This window comes from Microsporum canis, genomic scaffold, assembly GCF_000151145.1.
Source record: "Microsporum canis CBS 113480 supercont1.3 genomic scaffold, whole genome shotgun sequence".
Lineage (NCBI taxonomy): Eukaryota > Fungi > Ascomycota > Eurotiomycetes > Onygenales > Arthrodermataceae > Microsporum > Microsporum canis.
The window spans coordinates 182,281-206,446 of NW_003299167.1; the positions used below are offsets into that span (position 1 = coordinate 182,281).

Consider the following 24,166-nt stretch of genomic DNA (forward strand, 5'->3'; position numbering starts at 1 on the left):
AAAAATGAAATTAAGCATAAAAGAAAGTGACAAAAATAGAAGTACCACGTGACTTACTAAGCGCCCATGCACTAAACCTCCTTTAGAAAATTGTTTATCGTCTTAGATTTCGAGGTTTTTTATATGAAGAGAAAAAAAAAGAAAGGAAAAGAAAAGAGAGAGAGAAAGGAAACGATCGCGATCTGCGGGCCCAAGTTTCACCCCAAGGAAAACAAACCAAGGAAAAAAAAATTACCAGCGAGCTTGTGGCTGGTGGACGCAGCCCATCTTCGCTTGTTTATTTATCTTGCTTCCTACAAGCATTAATTTATATTAACTTATTCTATCTCGTTTTTTGGTCGCTTCGGGGGATGCAGTGTGGATTACCTTTTTTTTTTTTTATGTTGTTTATTGAATTTATTCCCCCCCTTCCCTTCGCTTGTTGAATTTTTTACGGAGTTGCATACCGTATTGATATGACTACTATTTCAGGGGCAGGAAGCGCGTCGCTTGAACATCTCCAAGTAATATTACGTGGCCGCGAGGTAGCGAGACGACCATCACCAGCAGCAGAACAGAAGTAGAATGGCGGAACCGTGGCTGGACGGGCTGGACGACGACTGGGAATCGCAAGAGGTTATATCTGCGACCAATTCGCCCTTACCTGGCGACGACGATGTTGGCTATGCTGACATTTCTCCCACTCCCTCTCCACGGCCTTATCGCGACATCTCCATCGCCAGCAACGAACCCCACAGCCACCGCTTGGGGCAGTACTCCACGATTAACAGAATGAGCGACGGCGATGCGACCATGCAGATCAAATCACGGAGCGAAGGAGTCGCCAATAATGATAATAATACCACCCCCGAGTGGAAGAGGAGAATTATCAGGGGAGAACGCGCGCTCGGTGAGCCGAGCGACCTGTTCGGCCCAATGGGGCTGGAGACCGTCTTCAGGCCGCCATCGCTATCAGAGTCGCAGTTGCAGTTCCAATCCCATCTCTCGATCCCGCCCGTTGATGGCGCCGCCCCTCAAGACCGAAGCGTGTCCTCGCGCAGGCCGTTCCAAGGCCAGAGAGTGAGCGGCAGCCAGAAGAGTCGAAGGAGCCAGAGGAGCCGCGGCAGCACTTTTCGCAGTTCTAACGCGGGAGGGAACGATACGTCCTGGATGGAACACATGTCGGAGGTAATAATCGGTGGTGACGGCAGGCCCTACACTCCACTCAAAAATCAGCTCGAAGGCGTCGAACCTCTACGAGAACACCTATCCTCCCTGAGCCTCGAGCTCAACTCGAGACTGAATTCTAGCAGCCACATCGGTATAACACGAGACAACGAGACCAGTTCCATCTCGCTGCCCAAACGCACGAGCCGAAGTCCGACGCGTTTGGAAAACATGTCTACGTTCAGTGACGGTCACCTACCGGACAAAAATATCGAACTTGAGGCCGAGAATCTAACTTCAATATCATTACCGGAGGGCCTATCTATGGGTACCCAGGATTTCGCGTCCGCCGACGACTTGGCCACAACACGTCAAGGCGACAATTCGGACTACAATTTGCCTGGCGGACGGGCGCTAAGCTCATCTTCGCATCCTCCACTTGATCAAGGCTCGATTTTAGAACAAGAGCCAGTACCTCCTACTCCACGAACGCCGCCGTCAATCCGCCTCTATGCTCCCCAGGAGCATAAGGAAGAACTTCAAGAGGAGAGCACGAAGCCTAGACCGTCATCATCTGGAAGTCCTTTGAAGCTATTTGGAAACCATGACACCTACACGAGCAACAAACTCCTGCGGCGAATAAGCCAATTTGAAGCAGCCAACGCTTCGAACGTAGATGATGCAAGCGGCCTCGATGCTGAGCGCGAGGACATGGCCCCAGACGAAATACCCAAACTATCTTCCAGGACCAATAACTCCAGACCAAGCCATGCTACAAGTGAGGATAAGCAGTCTCAAAACCCCCTCCACGTACCCAATTCTCCTAGAAATAAAGAAAATAACAATCCACAACATACCCACGAGAGACAGTTATCTCCCCCGTCCAAAACTGAGGCTAAACGAAGCTTGAAACGGTCGTCGAAAATCACAGTCTCCAAAAGGAGGAGGACGCTGCACGTTCTCCCAGGCCAGGATCAAGTCTGGGATGAGTCTATCCTGGATTCTACTGGACCTTTCTCAAATCCTTCCCTTATCGAAGGTGTAGGGATAGGTCAGCAACGCTTACCCTCTTTTTCAAGACCAGCCGCACCGACACCCAGTGATCAACGGCCTATCACAATAAGCAATCAATCCGTATTCATGGGGAGTGAAACGCAGGGAATATCTACATGTCCCGATGCCAGTTTTATTTTCCATATAGACCATCCAAGGAAAGGCTCAATAACCACCCAGGAATACTATAACGAGGCTTCTAAAGTAATGGACCATATTAGAGCCCAGGGGGGGCCAATAAGCGGCTCCACCCGGCGGAATGAGGGTTACCAGACCATCTATGAGGATGATTCTGCTCTGTACAGTGATGAATCTAGTGAAGAACAGTTTTCGAGACCCCCTAGTCGTGACGGTGTTGACTTACGGAAACTAAGAGAAATGCCCCCGCAGAACCCAAGGATTATCAGTCACTTAAAGAAATTTGAGGAGAAGGATGAATTCGATGTTGGGATGGGGGCTTCTGTCGAATCCTTCAGATTCGGACAGCAGAATGGACCGCTCACGAACCAGTCGTCTCATCGAAATACTGGATATTTCGGTGGTACGGCGGAAAGCAGCCCTGAGAACATCCGAATACGGTCCAATATCTACCGCAAAGTGCAGCATTGTGATCAGATGGTTCGGCGAGAGGAGTCGTTGAAAAGCCAAAAATCAACCACAAGCCTTCCTACGGGCTTTTCTCAGGGCTCTGCCAGCAGTTCTGGTGCAAAAGGGGTCATATCCTCGGATCGGGTTTCTCACTTAATCCCAGAAAACATTGGAAAGATGATATTTGACCGAAATACCCAGTGCTGGATAAAGAACAGGGCCAAATCGGATCAAGATATTCTTAATCGCTCCCAAACCGCCAGCGAGGACGACCCATTTAGGGACATATCCGATCTTAGTGTCGATGAGATAAAGGAACTTGCCGTCGCCCGCGGCCTTATGCCGGGAGAGGGTGTATACTACTCCTCACCTTCATTCCCAGAAGGATCTCTCCAATCAGAGCCCGAGAAAAAAGCCCCTGTCCCAACTGAGAACAACCCTCGCCCACAAACTCAGGAAAGCGCCCAAAATCCGATGTCTGAGTCGAGTTCTGTACAGTCGAAATACACTCGGTTTACCGTCAGTGTCCCTAAGCCAGGAACTAGAGCTACCTCTTGGGGATCGGAAGAATTCCAAACCCATAAAGATAATCTTGATAAACATCAAATCCTTCCTCAAGAATGCGCTCCACTACAAGAATCAGATGGCCGTACACGGGCTGGCACGATCACCTTTTCTTCCCCCTTGGTTTCCGGAATTGCATACCAGGGCGAAGATGAACTATGTTCCGAACATACCCAAGAAGCTCATGAATGGATATCAGATGCTACTGTCCAGAGCCCCTTGGGAAACATCCTACCACATAACATTCCGTTACCCGAACAAGATGGCTTTGAACTCTCCTGCATTCAGGAAGGCACAGAAGAATCAATCGATGAGCAAGGCGAGGAACAAAATTTCGATACCTCTGTTATACCTTCAGCAGTTGATATCGACCAATCAGTTATGCTTGCTCCGCCTAACCCGGAATCGAGCAACTACAGTTTTCACCTTAGTCCCCTGTCAGAGTTCACAGTGAATCAGGTTGACGAGTCCATGAGAGGTGAAACTAGTTATATTGCCAAACGAGCAAACCCTCGGGCTTTACGACAACTGCACGGAAAGTTGGCATTGGCTGCCGAGGACATTGTGCAACACATCACAGACGCCGAGCCATATGAAGCATATTGGGAGCAGATGCGTCGGCTGACCTTGCGTGGCAAGGGACTTTTAACACTTCATCAGCTAGACAAATATTGTCCGCAACTACAAGAGTTAGATGTAGGGGAAAATAAACTTGGCCAGTTAAAAGGGATTCCCGCAACAGTCCGAAGTCTCGATTCGCCATATAACTGTCTTTCTGGTCTGACCTCATGGAGCCATCTGTCCAACCTCCAATACCTTGATATATCTGGTAATGGGCTGGACAATCTCCATGGGCTATCCGGCCTATACCACCTGCGGAGCTTGAATGCTAGCCATAATAAGCTCACTTGCATCAAGGGAATTTTTGGCCTAGACGGGCTTCTAACGCTTAAAGTCGCAAATAATCTATTGACTTCTCTTGACTTTAAGCATGCTGATCTGTGAGTATGGATATCGTCTAAGCGAAGGATATGGCTAACAATGGATAGTATTCGATTGACTAAACTGGATCTGAGCGAGAATGGCATTTGTAGCGTGCAGAATGTCGATGGCATGCAAGGGATTGAGTTTATTGACTTGCGAAAGAACCGGATGCAAGAATTTATTGTACATCGACCTCTTCGCCACTTAAAGATCCTCAAGCTGTCAGGCAACCGCCTCAATCATCTTGATGTATCGCCTTTCCCGTCATTGCGTGTGCTATATATCGATTGTAACCATCTGAGCACAGTAGAAAAGCTAGATGAGTGCCGATTTATTGACACACTCTCCATGAGAGAGCAAACTATACCCTCCAAAGGCTCCAGCAGCGCCTGCTACGCTAAACCTATGACTGTGAATCTTAATTTGGGCAAACTATCCTCAATCCGCAAATTATTCCTTTCGTCAAACTTTCTCTCTGCGTCTACGCTCACACCGGATATGCCCCTTTTGAGCTTGCAACTCCTGGACCTGGCATCATGCACGCTTGAAGAGCTACATGGGCGGTTTGGGGAGACATTTTCTCACTTAAAGACTCTGAATCTCAATTTTAACGCATTGTCTGATATCAGTGGCCTCGGGGGAATTAAACGACTGAATAGGCTGTCTTTGGTAGGCAACCGCATTTCGCGACTGCGGCGTCTCTGCAAGACTTTGAGTGATATTGGTGGTGCGTACGGCTCATTGACTAGAGTTGATCTGCGAGGGAATCCGATCACCATTGGTTTCTACCCGACGCCAGTGTCAGGAAGTGGAAGACAACACTATAAGCACACAACAGAGGATAAGGTTCGACGAGAACTTGTCAAACATGAGACTGAGGAAGACAGCCATGACAAGTCTCTTCCATATATTGGGGGAGGCAGAGATATTACTCGACATCCCTCTTACAATTCTAACAACTACATCGACTACCCCCCCCTGGACGGCCATGATGAGCAAAATGGGGATGAAAACAAGAAAGAAGTAGACGACCCGTACACCGTCCCCGTCGCGGATCTATTCGCAGATGCGAAGTACCAAGCGCATCTAGACGAGCCGACCCGGTTGCGGCGGCGGGTAATAGAACTTATGATCCACAACGCTACGTCAGGACGGCTAACGTATCTCGACGGCCTGCCGCAGAGCAGTCCGCCGGATGACGATGAAATTAACGATGATGACGGCGGGCATGTCGGTCCTGGCGATATACATGTCCAAGCCCACGAAGGCGCAGTGAGGGTGAAAAAGGACTGGGTCTGGAACCGACTTGAACAGCTAGGCGTACTGAGGAGGAAGGAAAAGGGATGGGAGAAAAGGAATGGGAGGGGATAAGGGGGTACATTATTTCTTCTCTTCGGGTTCCTTTGGGTGGTGGATTGTGTGGCGTTTTCTCGTCCTTTCTCTTCTTCAATTGTTTTATTATATTGTCTCTGGCTTCTTCTTCTCCTACTTCTTCTTTACTTCCTTTTTGAGCACGGGGGTGGAATTCCGCTTGGATAGCAGCTGGCTGATATGGGTACGGGTGCATGCATACATTTAGGGAATCAAACAGCAGGCAAAGGAGTTGTAATTTGAAGCGATCAATTATATATCGTTTTACGGAGGTACGGTTTCAGTCTTTATACCATCCATCATATTACTGTTAAAGTAATAGAATAAGCAGAGGATAGTATATCTTTGTCTAAACATACTAACTGATAGTACTTTTATTACCACCCGACCTTTTTTATTTGTCCAACTAATCCCATACCATAAACCATCAGCCCATCTCATGGCATAAGGGCAACCCAGTAGGAAAGAAAGAAGACAAAAGAAGTGAAAGAAGGGAAAAGCACCTGCTCGTACACCGAGTTAAAGAGGAGCACAATACCGATGATAGTAGAGCAACTCAATAAGTCACCAGTTGACGATTAAAAAGCCGGAAACCGAATAACGGCGGTAAAAAGTAAACACCACCGGAAACTCCATCTCCCCATTTCATAAAGCTATAAAAGTGATAAAGGTAATCCTCAACCTTGAAACTGCTGAGAAGAAAGCAAGTAAGCAAGCTGTGGGAACATAACTCCGTCGTCAAGAGTCAAGTAGAAGTAAGGATGATAAGAAAAAGGCAACCAAACAAGCTGAACAACGTGTATCCCTTTTGTTTTTTTTTTTTTTCTTTTTGTTTACCATGGCCATTCGCCTAACGCTGGGCTGCGCCATCCCATGAGTATTCCCGGAGACTCAAGCGGATGAACGAAGACGGGATGTAAAGAGAGTGGAAGAAAAAAGAAAAATGGAAAAGCTAGACAAAACACAATTGCTTAGCGGGAAAGGGAATAAGCAAAGAAGTAAAGGGTAGAACAACATGCAAAGTAAATAACTCCGTATCCGTCTTTAAGTGGTTGGGTCGTTGGTCAATTCCCTCGCTCCCGATTGCGCCGGCGCCTGTTTCCGTGCCGTGCCCATGCCGATAGGTAGAAAAGTTGATGGAAGAATTAAACGAGAAATCAAAAGAAAAGAAAAGGAAAAAAGAAAACAGAGTGGGGAGGGGTATCTTGCACTGAAATATAATGTCATGTTCCGTCGTGTATAGCCGTTATACACTGATCTCCCCCTCCTCTAGCTCGCCCAGGGCTTCATCCCATGCCCATGCCTCCCCTCTTTCCCTGCCAGCGCCAACAATGCTGGATGGCGCAGCGGAGAGGGCCTCTCCTTCTCCACGCTCTACGTACCCTTCGCCAACACTAGAGCTGACTTCGCGTAGGATACGCTGGAAGTACATACGTAATGTTCGTAGACCGCGGAGGTACCCTCTATCAATATCAGAAGGGTTATGGGGTGGACAGCGGGACGAAGGAGGAATCCCGTCTTCACCGGTGACGCAGTTTGCAAAGTCAACGATTTTGAGAGTGAGGTTCGACGGGTTGGGGAGAGAAGAGCTTGAATGTGTTTCAAAAATGGTGTTGGGTTTGGCATCCTTGGAGGACTGGGACGAACGGTCACCATCGTAGAGGATGAGGAGAGAAGAGGCGTAGAAACGGTATCCCGGCAGACGCACAATCATGCTTTCGAGCTGGGAGAGCTTGTCTAGGATGATGGGAATCTTGCCAATGACTGAGCTGTAGCTTGATCCATCGTACAAGAACCGAGTAAGAGCGTCCTGGAACTCGCGGCCCGAGGACAAATCACGTCCGAAATATTTATCTTCAAAGAGATATTCACGCTTGGTGACGTTCCAGACCTGCATACCACAGAGTCGGACACCCAGCTGCTGGGACGTGGTACTTTGACACTTGCGGCGTTGGGACTTCTTCTTCTTCTCGTCAGCATCAATGCCGTATTGACGAGTGCCCATCTTGAGGTCGAGGACACATGGTTTGTTCATGCCAGCGGTGAGATCTTCGAGAAGAAGGAAGAACTGAACACGATCTTCGCTGGTGGTTGTTGTCTGAGCTTCTTTTGGATTGGTGGGCAAGCGTACAGGCTCGCCTGTAGAGGTACCAAGGGACACAGGAAGGGTCAGCTTCCCACTCCCACTCACGCTAGACTTGGGGGATAGGCGTACGTCGTCTTCCATTTTGAATATTTCATCCTCTTTATCCCCTCCGTAGCCTTCGTCCTCGTAGAACATGAGATCGCCGGTCCAGTACTCATACTGCGTTTCCTTTCTAGCCCCGAGCCAGAATGTCTCCGTCGACGACGATGGCCCGGGCACTCGTGCTGCCTCCTGCGTTATGGCAGCAGTAGCTGAAGCAGAAAGCGTGGGCTTGTCTGCAATAGACACGGAGAGTTCACTGCACCCCCTGTGTAGGAATGAGGGTTTGCAGTCTTTCCGGAGAGAGGTGCCCGGTCGTAGTTTGGGTATATTCCGAGCACCTCGATGGTGGCGTTGATGATGTGAGTGTATAGTTGGAGGCATAAAGACTTCACGTAAGACTTGTTCCTGGAGTTTCGTGTTAACCGTGGTGGCACCCCATGTCATCTGTTCTACCTTGTCAGTCTCGCCGTTGAGTTCTGATGTCGACTTAGATGAGCAGGTGAGGTTTGCCGAGACTTCATCGAGGGATCCGCAGTGGGATTGGGAGGGTGTAGCCTGTCCGCTGCCGCCGGTGCTCTTGGTCGAATGGGGGGTCATGAAGAGGTCAAAGGGGATGATGTGGCGGTTGTTCTCGAGGATGACCTTCGGTATTATGCCAGTGACCTGGGACTGGCTGAAGATACGTTGGCCATTCGACTTGCCAGTATCGCTGCGTTTTGGTGGGATGGGAGTGGTGGTGGTTTGGGCATCAACGGCTGTAGACTTGGCCGCAGGCTCTGCTGGGGCTGTGTTGCCTTTACTGCCATTACTCTCCTTCCTGTTCGGTTTTTTCGTGCCCTTGGAGAAAGTCACGTTAAGCACGCCGATGTATCTAGCTAGGAACACTAGCATTTCCGGGTGTCTTCTCTCGATACGTTCATAAAACTGATTTTCCCGATTGTTCAACTGTTTACATACTGCACGCCGGGAGAAACGGAAGACCGTAGTGTGCCCGCCGACCTGATGGCGATATGGCTTCAGCTCTACGGCACCTAGGGGTGCAGTAGGCGGCCGTATGTGGTGGGAGTGCGGGTGCTTGAATTGGTGGCGTGGCCGAGGAGTACCGCGAGGGGTTGTTGCAGCCTCGTCATGGGAGGATAGCTCGTCGTCATCGGGTTCGTCGTGGGTGGTGGAAGCGTAGCTTTCGGAGGCAGAGACATAGTCAGACTCGGAGACATCGGTAGCTGGTTCGACCACGACAGAGGCATTTGGCGGAACGGATGGTTCAATGGGCTCGGTGATGGTCTTGCGCAGGTCACCAGTGAAGACACTCTTCTCACTCTTTGAGAAGAGGGAGATGTCGACTAGGTTGGCCTCGCTGGGGGACTTTAGGTTGGCCGGGGAAGATGAGAATGGTTGTTCCGGCTGCAATTTATCCTTGTCTGCCTCAAGCGGCCGTTGATGGGGAAAGTAGAGCGCAGAGGAGATGCGTTCTTTTTCCTCATCGTCGTCCTCAAACACCGATTCGGCAAGGCCTGGCCGAGGAGCAAAATCCGAGTCTGGGGAGAAGCCTTCGAGCGTGTGACCAGGGTAGAGCATGCGTGTGTCACGAGATGGAATTGTCCTGGGTAGCCCTGGCAGTGCTCCATTGGCAGTGCTTCCCCGGTGCCTCCGTATCTCCTCGAGCAATGCTTTGGGGACGGCAGTTGGTGATTCGTCCGATCTGTTCGGTCTTGTGCCGGAGAGCTCGTCTAGGGCTGCGAGGTCTGGTGCAATACTCTTTCTCCGTTCTGGTGATCCAGTGTTCTCCTTGAAAAGGCCTAGGTAGTGACTGGACTTGCGGGAGCGAACATTGGCGCTGGGATCGACGTTGGCCAAACTAGCTTCGATGGACTTTTCGACTCGGGAGGCGCGCCCACGCATGAGGTCATGGTGAGAACTAAGGTCCCGGGATGCGAGGAGAGCCATTGTGTCAGTACCAGAGGAATCCTGGTCCTGGTCCTGGCTCTGATCTCGGCCCCTGTTTGGACCAGGTTGGGGGCGGAATATAGGGGATGGCCGTGGGGAGAGACGGTCGAATGTGAGTGGGATGCCGGAACTGATGTTGCTGCTGCTGCTGCTGTTGTTGCTGATGTCGTTGTTGCTGTGATGGTGAGAGAGGGAGGAGAGATCGGCTACGGTGCGCGAACGGGTTGGCAACGGGAACTGATGGGTCATGCGGTCATCTGGAGTTGGTTCTGGAGTAGGAGCTGGCTGCCATCGTGCCGAACCGATAGACGATGAGAGCGAGCTAACATATCTATTAACCTGACTAGGACGAAAGTCGTATTTCTCCTGGTCCGGCTGGTGATGTTCCTGGTGTTCGTCCTCGGCTGGGCTACCTTGGTCGACCTCCTCTGACGGAAGATAATGGGTAGCAAAGATGGAGTCCCGCTCCGTCAGCTGGGGTGACTGAGAGCCGTACTGGTTCGCAGACGCTCTTGAAGAAGATGAGAAGACGGAAGTGGCAGTGGTAGGAGCAGGACCGGGACAGGTGTTGGTCCGCTTAAGGGTCGGATGCTGGTGACCCTCGGGCAACGGGGGCACCACCGACGGCTTTATGAGGGGAGTCTGCGGCGGCGAGGGAGGAACCGACTTGGACGGGGCGGAGAAGGGAGAGAGGCGTGAGTCTATGGGTGGTGCAGATGTAGGCGATTGCTGTTGCTGTGAGGACGCGCTGGGCTCCGGAGCGCGGTGGTCGGAAGCAAAAGCGGAGGTTGACATGAGGAGGACATTGGCGACCAGCTGTCTATCTATAGTATGTCCTCCTGCGTCGTTTCAATGGCAGATATCGGATATTCAGTCGAGGAGGTGTGGTTGATATGGTTGGACGATAGTTATAGAGCAGGATACGAAGGGCCAGAGAGAGAGAGAGAGAGGATAGGATGGCAAGATGTGATGGTCTTCCTGCAGCGCCGACCAGACAATGAGGGAAGCGAGTCTCTTTTCTTTTCCCTTTCTTTTCTTTTTTCTTTTCCGGTATCTCTTCTTCTCTTCTTCTCTTCTTCTTTTCTTCTTCTTCTTCTTCGGTTGTTTTTATTTCTTATGAAGAGAAAAAAAAAGAAACGGAAAAAGGCAGTCACGTGATGTAAGGGTGACTAAGCAGGAAGTTTTATAGTTGAAAAAAAGAAGAAAAAGCATCAAGCAAGACGAAGAGGAAGAAGAGGAAGGCCGAAGCCAGCCATGGTCCAGAAGAAGGAAGAAGAAGCAAAGAGGGAGGAGAATAAGAAAAGAGGGTGAAGAGGAAGAAGCAAAAGAGAAGACGAGGGTGAAGTGGAAAGAAGTGGGTGGGAAGAGGTGGAGGAGCAAGAAGAAGTATCAAAGTACGAGCCAGAGACACCGCCACACAAGGAAGAATGGATAAAGGGATGAAGATGGAGATGGGAGAAGAGGGAGACGGTGGTCTGCCGGAAGCCCTGGCAGAAGAAGAATAAGAGAGAAAGAGAGGAGGAAGAAACAGGGAGAGGAAGAGGAGGAGGAGGAAGAAGAAGAAGAAGAAGAAGCAGAGAGAAGAAACAGGGTATTTCAAGGAGAAGAGACGAAGAAGAGACAGAAAAGGGTAAAGGGAAGAAGGAGAAGAGAGAGAGACAAGACAAGAAAAGAGAGCTTCCTGCGCAACGTGTTTCGAGTTCTGGCGATCCTGGTGTTCGATGATGCGAGTCGATGGGGAGGTACTTGATGACTGGGCAAACGATATATGGCGGAGGAAGTACCTTTCCATAGCCCAGCACTTCATCGCGCCAATCATCCCAGAACGTGCCTGGCCAGGCCTTGACGAGCCAACCTGCAAGAGCGGCAGTGGATATGAGTGCGTGTGTGTGTGGGTGTGTGGGTGCTACGGAGCACATATGTAAGTCATTCTTACATACAGGCTCACGGAGTGCCTGGGTGCTGATGATGGTGGAAGAGCGTGAAGACCATGGACGCCAACCTGGCTACTTCGACATGACCGCACGGCTTTCATGGGCATCTACCAAGGACATCTGGACATCTACCAAAAAGGAAAAGAGAAGAGAGGAGAGGGCTATCCTGCGCTGTACAGAGTGTTTCTGCCCGTGTATATCGGGCCTGCCAGTGACATCACCGTGAGCGATATACATAGCATACTACGATAGACTCCTATGCATGCATCTCTTCTGCGCCTATCAGCGGCGGCCTCTCGCATCCAGATGCTCCCCTTCAGAGGCTTCATCAGGTCTCCCTGAGGCACTCCAGGCGGTGTGAAGCGGCGGTTTCACCCTCGTCTCCTATATCTGGTCATAATATAGCTACGGTATATATAGTGTCTATACAGGAGTAAGGACTAACTGCACAGTTATCACTAGTGTACTAGTCACATACACTAGTTATGGATGAGGCTTGGGATGTCCCTGTGGCTTGTCTTGCTACTCGCTGCTTTGTACCTGCAATGTTGCTATGTAATAATAAAGTCATCCGCATCAACAACCACGACCAGGACAAGCACATCGGCATGACCAAGTCACAGAGTCCAGGATAGCGGGGGGAGACCTTTTTTTTTTTCATATATATATATATATACATAGAGGGGCATAGAGAGAAAGACCATCAACAGACTGGACAAAGATGGCAGACAGACGGCTCCTCCGGACCGACGACCATGCAGAAGACACAGCAAGCGAGGACGGCGGCAGCATGGCCGGCGATGGACCAGACGAGAGAGAGAGGCAGACATGGACGAGCAAGGACATCGTCCGTATAGTTGCCTTCGTCTCCAGCGTCCTCAGCGCGTACGTTTTGCCCTGGAACATATGGAGAACATCCCCAGCTAACAGTGTATGTATGTACAGCCTCTCAGCAGGAGGAATAGCGGCCTTCTCGCTCTACGGGCCTCTCCTCCTTACTCGCCTGCACTACACCCAGTTCAGGGTCAATGTCATCGCTGTGACAGCCGAGATGCTCATGTACCTGACAGCGCCCTTGTTCGGGTACCTCTGCGACAGAGTCAGGCCCTCGCTCGTCTCCTCCATCTCCGCCATCCTCTTCGGGTCCGGATACTTGCTCGCGGCCTTTGCCTACAGGTCAGGGCCGCCGCCTGACTCGGCTGGCCTCGCGGATGGCTCCCTCAGCCTACAGCAGCAGCAGCATAATCATCACCACGCCGGCTGGCCCTTCGGCGTCATGGTCATGGCCTATGCTGTCATCGGCTCGGCCACAGGATGCATGTATTTCTCCGCCGTAACGACAAGTGCAAAGAACTACGCTACCAGCAAGCACAAGGGAATCATGCTTGCCGTGCCCATAGCCGCGTTTGGCCTCAGTGGCATCTGGTACAGCGTGCTGGTCAAGTTCTTCGTCTACCGGGGTGCTGACACCACCGCGTACAAGGACGGCTCTGGTGTAGACCTCGTCCACGGAGATGTTGACGTCTTCAGGTTCTTCATCTTCCTTGCCATCATGACCTTCACCGTCGGTGTCATCGGTGCATTCGCCCTGAACGTCGTCGACGAGGACAAGCTGATCGAGGCCGGAGCTGAAGAGCTCGAGAGAAGTGGTCTATTGACCGAGACCGACGGCCAGTATGGGACCTTCCGGGCCGGCCACGGTGATGATGACGACAATGGGGTTGCTGTCATTGCCCCCGGTGACCAGGAGAAGAAGACCTGGCTGCTCAACCAGGAGACCAAGCTCTTCCTCAACGATAACACCATGTGGCTGCTTTCCCTCGGATTTATCCTCATATCCGGACCTGGAGAAGCATACATGAATAATGCAAGTCACCATCACATCTTATACTTTTGGCTTTGGTCCAATACTAACAAGCAACATAGGTCGGCACCCTTACAAGTACCTTGACTCCTCCATCTGCCAGGCCTAACGCCTCTCCGCCTGCAGGAGCCCCTTCCACCCACGTAGCCCTGGTGGCGCTCACCTCTACTCTGGCCCGTCTCATCACTGGCTCCCTCTCAGACCATTTTGCCCCTCGTCCAACAGCCCATTCCCACTCCCTCACACAGCAAGTCTCCTTTTCCCGCCTCTTCTTCCTCATCCCCTGTGCCCTCCTCGTATCCTTGGGCTACCTGCTCCTCTCTTCGCCTGTTCCGCTCTCCTTTCCTTCCCTCCTACATGCAACCACCACCTTCATCGGGTTCGGCTACGGCGCCTGCTTCTCTCTCGTGCCAATCGTCGTCTCCGTCGTCTGGGGAGTAGAGAATTTTGGCACCAATTGGGCCATCGTCTCGATGATTCAGGCGCCGGGGGCCGGTGTCTCGGGAGCCATCTATTCTGCCGAGTACGACGCTAATGTCGGTGCTAATGGACAGTGTTTTGGCTGGAAGTGCTATGGCTACTGGGCTGTGGGCAGCGTATTCGGTGTTTTGATCGCCGTAACCATGTGGACTGTCGCCTGGAGAGGGTGGAAGAGGAGAGGCATTTCGGTTTGATCATGTCCCTGGTTATTTCGGTGGCACATATATTACTTACTTGTATATAGTTCTTTTTCTTTTTCCTTTTTTAATCGCGGCGTCTCTGCATAGCTGGGCATATATGTGGCACAGAGCTGCCACACAGCGTATAGTATCTTACTTTTCGGTCAACACTTGAAATATTAATGAATGCACCTATTTCTCCAAAGAATAATATACCAAACCAAATGGGCTCCAAGTAGAACGATTCTCTATTCATATGTAGCGGAGCGTAACAAAGATAAGCAAGAAGGACTTCCAAACCTGATCCAAAGCCAAATGGGGTATAAGTGGACCTGAATAATACCATGAAGTTGCCTCCCTCCATCAACCAAATCTAAGCTGACAGTAAAGATGAAATTTGAAGCAAAGGATAAAGGAAAAGAAGAAAAGTCAAACGTCTGCAGACGCCGGGTCTAGGCTGGTAAAAATATGATATAATCGTCGACTGATAGCTGGGCCAATTCGTGCATCGGTCAAAGTGCCCTTTTTATTTGCGCACTTCTACAATGTCCAGTTTAGTCAGAATCATTGGCTCTCTTCAAATGGAGGGGTTGAATTAAATGATACCTTAACATCTTCAAGAAGGAGATGATCCCCATTGTCAAATGCATTGACTAGTCGGCCAACAGTTGGATACTGCGTAGCAACACCGTAGGCTATTGGTGCTGTGATGCGGCTCACTTCCTGCAACATTCGAATATAAGCATCACTTGCATCCCCCCCAGATCTGACCTGTCCGACGTCCATGCAGAATGACGCATCATGACTTTTCATGAGTTCCCGTCGGTAGGGAATTGTTGATATATGTTCGGTGAATATCTTTATCCATGCCGCACTTTCACCAGGAGTGGTAGTATGGTGGACTAGACACGAATGTTGCACCTGGAGTTGAAGTAGTGCATCTTCAATTGCGTCTTCATCCACCTGAGGTGCAGGGCCTGGTATCCTCCTTGTTGCTCTTTTTCGCTTTGGCTGGGACACAGGTTCTCCAGCTGTGTTGTGTTGATCGTTATCTATTTGCTGAAGAATAGCAGCCTGGTATGAGCGGTTGCGGGAATTCTTCTCCTTTCTAATACAGGCAAACAGACCTTCGATGAGATAGATCTGTTTGCAGTTTGGATATGCTCCGCTTATCTTCTGAAAATAAGCCTTCACCGTATTATTGCCCTGGGGTGCAATAGCCATATCCGCAAACTCATCCCCTGTTAAGAAACATAGAATATAGTCCTCGGGTTTAACAGTTGGTGCACACGGTTCCCAATGCCCTGCCTCATTGAATCGTGCAGTGACCTTTCGTCGCCACGATACCATATGAGGAATTCTAGCGGATATGAAATGCATCTCCACGCCCAGCTGGCGCATGTGTTCTTCGACCTGGGTACCGATGCTGGAGTCCTGGAAAGTTGAGGACATATCAACAATCATCTCCCCGACCGATACCGCTTTATCCACTTTAGACTTGTTCACTTCCGCGATATCAGCAGCCATACGCTTCTGTTTCTCTCTCTCCTCCTTCTGCATTCTTTTCTCCTCTTTTTGCTCCTCTTTTTCCTTTTCTCGGCGAGCTTTTGCCGCCTCTCGATCGAGCGCTTTGGCAGCTTTCTCCGCATTTCTACTAGCTGTTTGGCTGCCTGTTCCTCGTCTTGCAGCCCGTAGTTTTAAAGAAGGCAACACGTCGTCCTCTGATAAAGTATCGATATCATGCTGCTGCTTTCTCTTCTTTTTGCTAGGATTTGCCTTGGAGGCCGTATCGCGTTTGATCTGCTCAAGAAGTCGTGATGTCTTCTCTGAGATAACAACTTTTGAAGCCTGTGGCACGCTAAATTCAAAAAAGTCATCATCATCATCGTTGATAACAATATCATCTGAGGGTGTAATGTCCAGAAGCCTATCATTGTCACCGTCGTCATCATCATCAATAACGATTGTTACTGGCTGTTTGGTGACGCCCTCCCGAGTGTGGCTTTTAGGCGCGGAGGACGAGCTGAAGATAGGGTCATCAAATGTGAGGTCCCAGGAATTATATGTTGATGTCTTGTTGACTGTGTCTTTTGACTTGCTTGGAAGAATCCTGGGGGTATTTCCCACACTGTTGAAGTCCGTTATATCTGAGAGAATGAAGCCAGGGGACTTGTGAGGCGTAACATGATCTGCAGCATAGAGTGTCCGATCCACGGAAGGGCTTAACTTCCTCTTCTTCGTTACGGAACTGTCGATGAAATCACCGTATTCAAACAGTGAGTTGTCTGGTTTGTCTAACACTGGGTTGTGAGGACTTTCAAAAATATCGAAGCTAGCTCCCAGGGCTCCATCCCCAGATTTCTTAGGCGGTACTGCGGGAGAGGAGGACAATAAACTGATGACCTGGTCCATGGCTATGATAAGTCAACACTTGATCTCTGCCTTGTAACCATCGATCTCGCTCAGCCTAGCCTATCCAAAAAAAGAAAAGTCCAAGAAATACCAAAATTATGGAATCAGCAGGAGAGAAACCTTTGGATTACTAGTTGTGCCTCATCACCGCAACATTCTATGGCGTTATAACTCTTGAACGCGAGCCGAAACTGATAAACAGAAATAAACACTTCCATAGTTACCGGAATAAGGTAGGGTCCTTTTTGGAGCTTTCGGAATATAGTTACTCCAGCTTAGATAATAATCAGTCGGAATAGTAGAAAACCCGAATTCCTAATGATCCATCAGTCATAGTAGAACGTACTATGTATACACCCATAACGCCGTTACAACTAGAAGTAAGACAATCACTGTACATTATCATGATAAAGGGAGATTTCTTGCGTTTAAATACTGTTTGATCTCATTATCAGGGTTTAAAGTTAGACACGATCACCCGACAGTCATCACTACCAGTAGCTATAACTGAATCTGTTAGGGCAATACATGTTACCGGCGCTGTATGGCCGGTCAATGTTCTCACACAGTTACCTGTAACAACATCCCATACCTTAGTTATGGAATCACCCGCACCGGATACAGCACGCAGGCCATCCACTGCAAGAGCCCATATACCCTGGGTATGGCCCAAGTTAGCCCTCACGCAGGCACCAGACGTAGTGTTCCAGAGACGAAGCGTGTCATCAAGACTTGCACTTAGAACATATAGAGGCGGCAAGGGTCGCTCAGGATGGGTTAGAAAGCCGCTACCATAGCTTACCTGGATTCCCTCCACGGCTTTATCATAGGTAGTCGCGAGGGTGCTACCCGCGAGGCCCAATTCTAGTGAGTGTTCAATCTGTGGTGATAGAAATGCAACTTGTTGAATTTGTCCGCAGTGGCCTTCAAAAGTCCTAATGCATTGCCGTGTATCGAGATCCCAAAGCCGTAAGGTGAAATCATCCGATGCAGAGATAAGAGTACGTGAGGCCATGTCGAATTTGACTGAGTTGACAGCATCCGAATGGCCTCTGAGTGTAAAGGCCTCTTTATTTTCAAAATTCCATGCTTTTATGGTTTCATCCATGGAGCTAGATGCTAGAATATTCCCAGCAACATCTAGCCCAATAATGCCATCATCATGGCCAGAAAAGGTAAGCACACACTCTCCAGTTTGCCAATTCCAGATTTTGATGGTGCGATCTAAGCTACCACTAATGATCTTATGACCATCAAATTGTAAAGCGCGAATACCAGCGGTATGACCTTCGAAAGTTCGAAGGAGCTCTCCGGGATCCAGGCTCCATAGTTTAACTGTAGCGTCGTAGGATCCAGTAGCAAGATAATTGCCATGAATCTGAAGGCACATGACGCTGTCACTGTGACCTTCAAGCACAGTTGTCCTATACCTTCCATGTTTCCAATTGAGTCCTACCATGAGCCGCTCCCTGTAAACCTCTTTCCATGGCCGAGTTTGTCGAGGATGGCATGGTGGATCAAGTTTGACAGCCTCGTGATGCAGTCCGCGTTGTCTCTTCGCAGGAGGACGGCTGGTCGAAGAGCTGCGACTGGGGGGAATATCCGCCTTCATCTCCAAGTCATCTACTTTTCTAATTGAATTCCAGGATTCAAGCGACGACTTGCCGAGATCCGGATTCTGGGACTGCACCAAGCGCCCTTGCCGTTGCAATAAAGGAAGACTCCACCCGCATTTCGAGCATTTCGTGTTGATGTGTTGCTCGCACATCCGATGCCATATAACGTCGTCATCGGCCAGCTTTCTCCAGAGATGGCTAACCTGGGCGAGCCTACATAGGGTTGTCGCATCGAGATACTGGAGGATGCGGTACGATAGCTCCGTAGGCAAAACAGCGAAAAAGTCTATCCTGGTAAGCGCCTTGATAGACGTGGATATGTATGATAACTGCGAGGAACAGCATCTTGCAAGTATTCCGTCAATCAAAATTCGACGCTCTTTGTCTGGGAAATTCAAGAATGAGGCCCAAGTTGAGGTGATTAATTCTTGGCTTTTTGGGGAAAGGGTTTCTAGTTCCTGTATGGAAATTAGCTACCATAAATAAGAGTTCATAACAAGAAGGATAAATTCACATTTTGTATTCCTTGTACGAAAGCTTCATCGGCAAGCCTTTGGTATGGTAGACCTAGTTGGTGTCGATGGCAGCTAGGGCAATCAGAGATGTCTATGATAGTATGGTTCTGATGAGATGGAGATGGAAGCGAACTCATGGCTATTTGGTTTCACCTCCACAACAAGAGATGCGAGATTGTATATGATAAAAAAGATATCTAAAAGCTGGTGTCTTTTATAAAAAATGTCGTCACCTCTGACGTGATGCAAGGTCAATCGCACATAAGCTACAATACCTAGTAATATAACATTCTACCTATAGTATTGGAAGACAATTCCGAAACCCCCTAAACTCCAGTATGGTTTAAACGCGTAATCACGTGATAAGTTATCTCCTTAGTAAGCAGAGAGCACCATTATAAAGATAACCTTGAACAAGGCACTTTCATAAATTAAATAAATTCATGAACATAAATATATTCCACAACTGGCATTAGATATCAGATGAAATGATAGATAATTTCTTAATCACATCCAAACTCAAGCTGGGTTGGGCTCTCGGTTGGAATGAAGGTGGATCGTTTGGTGAGAGACTGAGTCCAGTTTCTACCCTGCCAGACCTCCTCAACTGGGAGGGCACCGGAATTCTGAATCCTCTTGCCAATCTTCTCCACTTCAGTCCAAACACGTAGAATGTTCTCTCCAATGAGTTTGCGTGCCTGTTCTTCAGTGGCACCGTGCTCGAGGACTTTCTCGATAAGGTATGGGTATTTTGAAACATCCTAAACGCGAAAGAGTCAGCAGGGGTTTTTCCTTCTTCTTGATGGCTGTAAAATCACTAGTTGGCTTACTTCGAGGCCCTTTGGAAGCTCAGTGGTGCCGTCATAGTCACCACCAAGCCCAACGTGGTCCCATCCAGCAACCTCAGCGATGTGGAAGATGTGCTTGACAATATCGTCAACAGTCACTGAGTCCGGGTTGTCAATGTTAACGAAACTGCGCACAAAGGTGACCATGACCACGCCATTGTTCTTAGCGACGGTCTTGAGAACGTCGTCAGGGACATTTCGCAGATGCTTGGAAACTGCGTAAGCTGAAGAATGGGAGAAGATGACGGGCGCCTTGGTAACCTTCAAAACATCTCGCATAGTTTGATGGGAGACGTGTGAAAGGTCTACAAGCATGCCGAGACGGTTCATTTCCTTGATCAGCGCAGGGCCAAATTCAGTCATACCCAGGTCGGGTTTACCGGCCCTGACGGTGGACGCGGCGGTTGCCCACGCATTGTCGCAGTTGTGGGTAAGAGTCATGTATCGAGCTCCGGCATAGAAAGCCTGGCGCAAGGCCGCAATGGAGCTGCCCACTTGGTGTCCTCCCTATTGATCAGATAGATGGTTAGTATTCCATTTATGAGCCTGCCGAAAAGATGACTTACCTCGATACCAATGAAGCTGCCGATTTTACCCTCTCTAAAGGCCTTCTTTGCGCAGGCAGGGTTATCGCAGTACATGAGATCCTTGGAATACTTGTCCACGAGTCGTCTTGCGACATCAATTTGCTCCAAGGTATCTCTGGTCGCAAACTATTGATGGCAGTCCCGTTAGCATGGACATGATAGCCTAGCAAGAGTGAAGTCATCTCATACCGTTGGGAAGTCAATTGGAGTGTTAGGGTCTGATGGACACCCAACGTAAACGCTCCAAAACTGTCCTCCCATGCGCCCTTTTCTCATTCGAGGGAGATCAGTCTGGCCTTTGAGTGCAGTTTCAAAGGGAACCTTGCCATCATAGATTTGGTCATGGGTAGATCTCCGGATAGCGAAAGGAAGATCGTTGTGCCCATCTATTAATGGAGTGCTTCTAAGTACACGCTCTGCACGCTTTGCATAATCTGGCTTCGATGTCGTAACAGCTGCTTGCACCGGCACAAGACTGGTGAGAGCTAGAAGGGACACTAAAATGCCCGCATCACTGAGCCGGGATCGCCTTTCTGGAGCCATGGCAGGAGATTCGCAGAGTATAGGCGGGAATTGGCTATCCGTCGGAGGGAAGAGATGACTGATGACAGCTCGACCTGGGTTCACAGCTGGGGCATCACGCACTTATATAGAGCTGGGAATTCTAACCCCAGTCAAGCAAAACGACATCACAAACACTCAGGTATACCCTGCAACTCAACGCCCTTCCCCTCTCTCGTATATTTAATTAATAATTGTGCCCCAGCTTTGTTATTCCGAGCATACACCGATGGTTTGTTCATATTGGTCTAGCCAGCAGATGAGCGTCATAAAGCCGGCTGTGGAATTCCTTAGAGAGATCGACAAGAAAGTTTATATTGAACAACCCTGGCAAGAATGGCTTTGTTCTAGCTTGCAGACGAGCTGGGAACATGATTGATGCAAAGTTATTTGATGTTGCTTGTCATGCGGTCAAGGGCGGCTCCTCCGAAATCCCCTTAATCGTCGACCCGGTATACTCTTTATGCGCAGTGCTCCGTCGACAACAATCATGGTATGAGAGGAGGGATTCCCAAAATGCATCCTGAGCTTCCTAGGAAAGAGTTATCATGTGTGCGAGCACGCCAGAGCCGGCAGGGGTCATGTTGGCAGGGAGCAAGCTGGTAGAAAGTCGATAAATGGCCAAATATATGATGTTTAACTTCGATCCCACAGGATATGTATACTATGTATGGATATCGGCATGGCTTTTTGAACAATACATAGTATAGTTGTATATAAGTTAGTTATACTCTGGACTTCGTATTTTTTTGTCAACAACAAGCAGGCCGAGTTATGGATCGGAATTTGTTCTTCGTATGAATAACTATTCTGAGGGTTAGTGGAATCTGGGCAAAGAGGTTACATTTGCCCCATTCCGGTGCCGTTCGGGTTCTTGTCGTATAAAAATATAGAATTCGAAGAATTTTATCTGCGCATCCCCGGAGGGTCTTTGCATATAGCAAGGAATAAACATGATCCACTAGCTGACAAGCAATGCATCCATGAAAGAATTTAACCGAAATTTCTCTTGGACGCGGGGAATCCCTCATCCTGGCTAAACACGGAGGGTGTTGCCCTTATTATTCTTAAATCCTTGGCCGTTGGAATATATTGTTGGTTCACCTGGAGGAATGGTCGGTGGGTCAGCATATACGTCTTGCATGGCAAGGATTGAGATTATCAATATACGGCAAGTTCGGTTGCCATAAGTTGGCCGGGTGCGGGTTGGTATTATATCGACCCTCGCTTGTCATATTCTTGAGTTTACAATGGACTGCGCTGCAAATTTAAACCCGTGCTCATGGCAAGCCAGATGAGAACAGTAGATACCACGCCGAGGACCAGGCCAAGTCCAAGGATTACCTCAAAGGGCAGAAATGTGCGATCTTTGACTTGGAGCATCTTGTCAATTTGGTCTTGGAGCCTTTCACCCATTGCATGGAGAGAAAATTCCTTTTCAACTCGCTGTTTTGCATAGTTGGCCATCTCGAGACGCTCGGCCTGCGACATTCGCTGTAACACGTGGCTAATGACATCCGTCCAGCCAGATACCTCTTCCGAAGACCTGAGCCAGCCGGTCTTGCCTTCGACGATGGTTTCCAATGGACCGCCAGTGTTGTCTGCGAGCACTGGTAGGCCAGCATACATTGCCTCTACCGGAACAATACCAAAGTGTTCGTATGACGGAGTATAGAGCAGAAGGCTAGAGGAGGAGAGGAGCGTTTCTTTGAAAGCAGAGGGAACGGAAAGAAGGAACAAAACATTTATCGATTCTGGGACGGACAGGGCAGAGACGATGGTCTGAGAGGTAGCTGTTTGGAAGCCCAGTCGAGTCGCGAGCGTATCCAGCTCCTTGTGATATTGTACGTTTTCAGACACTCTATTATCGTAGCCACCTTCTTCCTATCAGTACAATGGCAACAGACATAACTTTGTAGTAGAGGGAGGGGATCAGCCTACCTGCAATCACCAATCTAGTGCCTTTCCTGTCTGCCTCTGCAATGCCACGGTATGCCTGGATCGCCAGCTCGATGTTTTTCTTCCGCTCAAACCGATTAATGCTCAACAGTATCTTCAGCCCATCCCATAGTCCACCATTATCGATCTTCTCCACGTCAGACATCTCGTTTCTCTGTGTGTCAACACACGGATAAACAACCTGTACATCCTTCCCAATACTGCTCCCAAAGACCTTTCCCACCACTCCCTTGGTGAACCGAGAATTGACCACAGTCCTATCCGCCGCATTCATTGCCCAACCCTCGAACCAGTCAAAGGGGAAACGGTATAGAGCCTTCAGTGTTCTCAGGACGGCGCCCCCCTCGCCGCGCCGAGCCAGCAGCTGGTCCGGAAAATGGCAGTAGAACAGAGTTCGCTGTCTCTTCTTCTGTGACTTCCGGCTCGTTATATATCTCAACGCTCTAAGGACAGGTACACAAGCTGGAACCTGGTCAACGATGAATATGTCGTCAACCTGCTCGTCGGTGCTGGTGCTTTCTGATAGGTAGTAGACTAGAGACAGCTGTCTTAGTATCGCCATCAGAACGTGGAATCGGCCTTTAATATGCGCTGGGAACAGCTTATCGCCGTGGACGCGCACGTCAAGAGTCCCATCGCGAGCTTCTTCAAAGCAATGGCTTTTATCACGGTGGGATGTGTAGATTGTTATCTTATGGCCGAGGGACTGCAGCGCGAGTGCGGCGTCAAGGATCAAGCGCTCTGCGCCACCAATGCCGAGATCGGGATGAACAAATATTATATTATATCGCTTTCGCCCATTATTCCTACGTGAGGGCGCTGAGGCGGCCTGGGAAGAGGGAGACATGTCTGTTAAACTGCTTGTCTACATCGCAGACTTTATCTTGACTGTTTAAAAAGGCAGATGAAGTCAAGATCACGTGATAACATAATATTCGACCTGGAAGAGTAGATAAATATAGAGTTAATAATTAAATAATTGAAAAAAGTAAAGATAAATAGGTATAAGAATGGCAATAAGTAGAAAATAAAAAGAAGTAAAAATAGGTATATCTTTCCGGGGCCTTAGACAGTCTTGAATCTTTCCTTCGTCAATATGCCGTGTGCCGTGCCGTGTATGACTTTGATATAAAAAAAAAAAGGAAAAAAAAGGGGATTAAAAAGGAAAAGAGGCAAAGAATCAGAAATATTAGGGAATTCCGGCCGTCAAGTATGGGGAATATATTTATGAATAAAGGGGGAGGAGGGCAAGTAAGTCATTTAAAAAGATAGCAAACAAAAATCAGGAAACTCTTTACATCTAAATCATCGAGTAAAGGGATAGTGAGGCATTTTATACACACTTGAGAGGTAAGAGACAAAAAAAAAAA

General features: G+C 49.0%; 8 protein-coding genes across 8 annotated transcripts; 3 read left to right on the forward strand and 5 right to left on the reverse strand.

The window, feature by feature from the left end:
* Nucleotides 1-564: 564 nt before the first annotated feature.
* On the forward strand, nucleotides 565-5,706 carry MCYG_02912 (conserved leucine-rich repeat protein; the record flags this gene model as incomplete). Its single annotated transcript, XM_002847360.1, has 2 exons — nucleotides 565-4,352; nucleotides 4,401-5,706. The coding sequence occupies 2 exons, from the start codon at nucleotides 565-567 to the stop codon at nucleotides 5,704-5,706; spliced, it is 5,094 nt and encodes a 1,697-aa protein (XP_002847406.1).
* A 1,246-nt stretch (nucleotides 5,707-6,952) lies between these two features.
* On the reverse strand, nucleotides 6,953-10,636 carry MCYG_02913 (inositol hexaphosphate kinase 2; the record flags this gene model as incomplete). The annotated part of the gene is made up of 1 exon (XM_002847361.1): nucleotides 6,953-10,636. The coding sequence occupies one exon, from the start codon at nucleotides 10,634-10,636 to the stop codon at nucleotides 6,953-6,955; it is 3,684 nt and encodes a 1,227-aa protein (XP_002847407.1).
* A 929-nt stretch (nucleotides 10,637-11,565) lies between these two features.
* Nucleotides 11,566-12,212, forward strand: MCYG_02914 (uncharacterized protein; the record flags this gene model as incomplete). Its single annotated transcript, XM_002847362.1, has 3 exons — nucleotides 11,566-11,728; nucleotides 11,784-11,948; nucleotides 12,196-12,212. 3 exons carry the CDS (start codon nucleotides 11,566-11,568, stop codon nucleotides 12,210-12,212), a joined length of 345 nt encoding a protein of 114 aa, XP_002847408.1.
* Nucleotides 12,213-12,496: 284 nt separating this feature from the next.
* On the forward strand, nucleotides 12,497-13,726 carry MCYG_02915 (conserved hypothetical protein; the record flags this gene model as incomplete). The annotated part of the gene is made up of 2 exons (XM_002847363.1): nucleotides 12,497-12,660; nucleotides 12,721-13,726. The coding sequence occupies 2 exons, from the start codon at nucleotides 12,497-12,499 to the stop codon at nucleotides 13,724-13,726; spliced, it is 1,170 nt and encodes a 389-aa protein (XP_002847409.1).
* A 266-nt stretch (nucleotides 13,727-13,992) lies between these two features.
* Nucleotides 13,993-16,710, reverse strand: MCYG_02916 (conserved hypothetical protein; the record flags this gene model as incomplete). The annotated part of the gene is made up of 5 exons (XM_002847364.1): nucleotides 13,993-14,276; nucleotides 14,354-14,429; nucleotides 14,456-14,671; nucleotides 14,734-14,838; nucleotides 14,905-16,710. 5 exons carry the CDS (start codon nucleotides 16,708-16,710, stop codon nucleotides 13,993-13,995), a joined length of 2,487 nt encoding a protein of 828 aa, XP_002847410.1.
* A 451-nt stretch (nucleotides 16,711-17,161) lies between these two features.
* Nucleotides 17,162-18,978, reverse strand: MCYG_02917 (sulfur metabolite repression control protein; the record flags this gene model as incomplete). Its single annotated transcript, XM_002847365.1, has 2 exons — nucleotides 17,162-18,784; nucleotides 18,841-18,978. 2 exons carry the CDS (start codon nucleotides 18,976-18,978, stop codon nucleotides 17,162-17,164), a joined length of 1,761 nt encoding a protein of 586 aa, XP_002847411.1.
* Nucleotides 18,979-19,344: 366 nt separating this feature from the next.
* On the reverse strand, nucleotides 19,345-20,819 carry MCYG_02918 (dipeptidase 1; the record flags this gene model as incomplete). The annotated part of the gene is made up of 4 exons (XM_002847366.1): nucleotides 19,345-19,602; nucleotides 19,672-20,196; nucleotides 20,256-20,402; nucleotides 20,466-20,819. 4 exons carry the CDS (start codon nucleotides 20,817-20,819, stop codon nucleotides 19,345-19,347), a joined length of 1,284 nt encoding a protein of 427 aa, XP_002847412.1.
* A 1,263-nt stretch (nucleotides 20,820-22,082) lies between these two features.
* Nucleotides 22,083-23,643, reverse strand: MCYG_02919 (alpha-1,3-mannosyltransferase alg-2; the record flags this gene model as incomplete). Its single annotated transcript, XM_002847367.1, has 2 exons — nucleotides 22,083-22,630; nucleotides 22,779-23,643. 2 exons carry the CDS (start codon nucleotides 23,641-23,643, stop codon nucleotides 22,083-22,085), a joined length of 1,413 nt encoding a protein of 470 aa, XP_002847413.1.
* Nucleotides 23,644-24,166: the final 523 nt, after the last annotated feature.